Below are 1962 nucleotides of genomic sequence, written 5' to 3' on the forward strand. Positions count from 1 at the left end.
AAAAATTTCCCCTTTTATGAAATCTTGTGAAAATAATACCTGAATACAGTTCATAGCTGCCAGTCAACATGTTAAAGGCACAATGTGATTTCTGCTGACACCCCTAAGGAAAAGAACCAATCAGCTGAGCAACTTCCTCATTCCCCGGGCTTGTGAAAATGAAAAAGTGGCAGATCTTAGGATTTTAAAACTATCCATTGTTACAAGTAAGGAAATAAACATATAATAGTGGGAACTTTTACTTTATCATTAAATATAATGCTCTTGGGTTTTCATTGGTTAATTCAGAAAGCAAAATGGCTGAGTCATAATAGTTCATTTCTTACCTTACTTTTTGCATCACACCATAAAGCTAACTTTAAGTGATTTCGGTTAGACTGTTATTTCGTTTGTTTGTTTTGTTTGTTTTGGAGTTCTAGGCTCTGACAGGATAGTGGCATGTAACGTGTGAAACACACAAAGTTCAGAGACACTCTCAGAACGACTCCAGCAGGATCCATTTCCTAGTTCTCCCTAGCTGTAGATTTTGAAATCTGGATCTGGCTCCTGCTCTTGTTTCTCTAAATATTTTTCAGTTAACAATTACACATCTGCTCCAATGGCAACAAACGTGTCTGAAGAAATAGATAAGAACGCTTTCTTTTGCAACATACGCAAAATAATGCAAGTCCATTGGAAGTTTTTTTGAAACAGGAGCTTTCATCGAATTATCAGAGTTAAGTCTTCTGATTTTAATCCTCATTTTTATTAAACATATTGAAAAATTATGTTATTTTGGTATGCTCTGTTTCTTCTCTTAAAAATCATTTCTCACTTGTTTGGCTCTTTCCAGTAAGTTTCTTTAGTGAGTGTTTGCTTCTCTTATCATACGTGCTGATATACTGAGCTTAACAGAACTGCTTAGGAAAGTCCACTGGATCCTGATACAAGAACCTTTCACACAGAAGAGAGTTCCTTTCACTTCGAAATATTTTAAGAAATACATTTATTAAAAGTTGTCTGATATGATTTAGAATTTACTATTTGGTCAGACCTGCATTTTGCAAGCCTTGTTATTTTTGTATTTGCAAAGGACTCTTTACACAAGTTTATCTAAATTGACCTTTAATGCTTTAAATAAATGTAGTTTTTAAAAACCCAAGGCAAAGCAGCAAATACAATTTTTACTAACCTGAGTATATTGTATCTTCAAATTGGTGAGTGGGGCTGGTATGTCTGGCATGCCTGAGGATGACATTGCTGGTTCGGCTCCTGGAATGCAGGTGACAGGCTCAGAAATTTGGTTCTGATAGAGCATTTGGCTTTATTTGTTCCTTTTTATCTGCACGGGCTAAGGTTTATTTGCATACTGGGATATGATTGGAGGAACGAACTCAGAGCAAAAAAGAAAACGACACTACTTATTTGTAACACCTAGGGCAGGAAGCCTTTGACTTTAAACTTAAATCCTTTAGAAACCAGCGCTCCAGCATTGAAGTTGCATCTGGAGACAGTGCACTATTTGCAGATGAATTAATTTACAAAGCCGAAACCTCTGATAAGGGTATACAGCACAGCTGCTCTGGCCACTAAAGCCAGTTATTATTTTTTTTGACTTTTCATGCTGTTTATGCTACTATGTAACTTTCTGTTCTCTGACAGACTTGGAATGGGAGAATTGAGGATTGAAAAAGTCTAAAAGGACACTTGTTCTCAGTAGAAGCTGATGAGGAGAGTTCCCTAGCCAGGTGACTTCAGGACAATGCCGTCAGCAAAACAGTCCATCTCCCAGAAAATCAGGGTGCTGCTTGGGGAAGAGAGTACCTCTATCTAGAACCTATCCTAAGTCAGCTTTAAAAAATCAAAAAATCCAAAAATCATATCAGTCAAGTATTTTCAGTGCTAGGTAAGTAGACCTACTGTGGTTTCAGAAGTTGTATGTGATCTTTATTTTATTTTATTTATTTATTTATTTTTTTAAAG

At 36.1% G+C, this 1962-nt stretch overlaps 1 protein-coding gene across 1 annotated transcript in view; it reads right to left on the minus strand.

The window, feature by feature from the left end:
• Positions 1–1286, minus strand: part of LOC103608935 (aldehyde dehydrogenase, cytosolic 2) — a 54899-nt gene extending 53613 nt beyond the window's left edge. Inside the window, exon 1 of the mRNA XM_008593323.1 lies at positions 1172–1286. Within this exon, the coding sequence (XP_008591545.1) occupies positions 1172–1237 (66 nt within the window). The 5' untranslated portion in view covers positions 1238–1286. The remainder of the gene's footprint in view (positions 1–1171) is intronic.
• Between the last annotated feature and the right edge of the window lie 676 nt (positions 1287–1962).

Source organism: Galeopterus variegatus, unplaced genomic scaffold (genome assembly GCF_000696425.1).
Source record: "Galeopterus variegatus unplaced genomic scaffold, G_variegatus-3.0.2 Scaffold8995, whole genome shotgun sequence".
NCBI classification, from domain to species: Eukaryota; Metazoa; Chordata; class Mammalia; order Dermoptera; family Cynocephalidae; genus Galeopterus; species Galeopterus variegatus.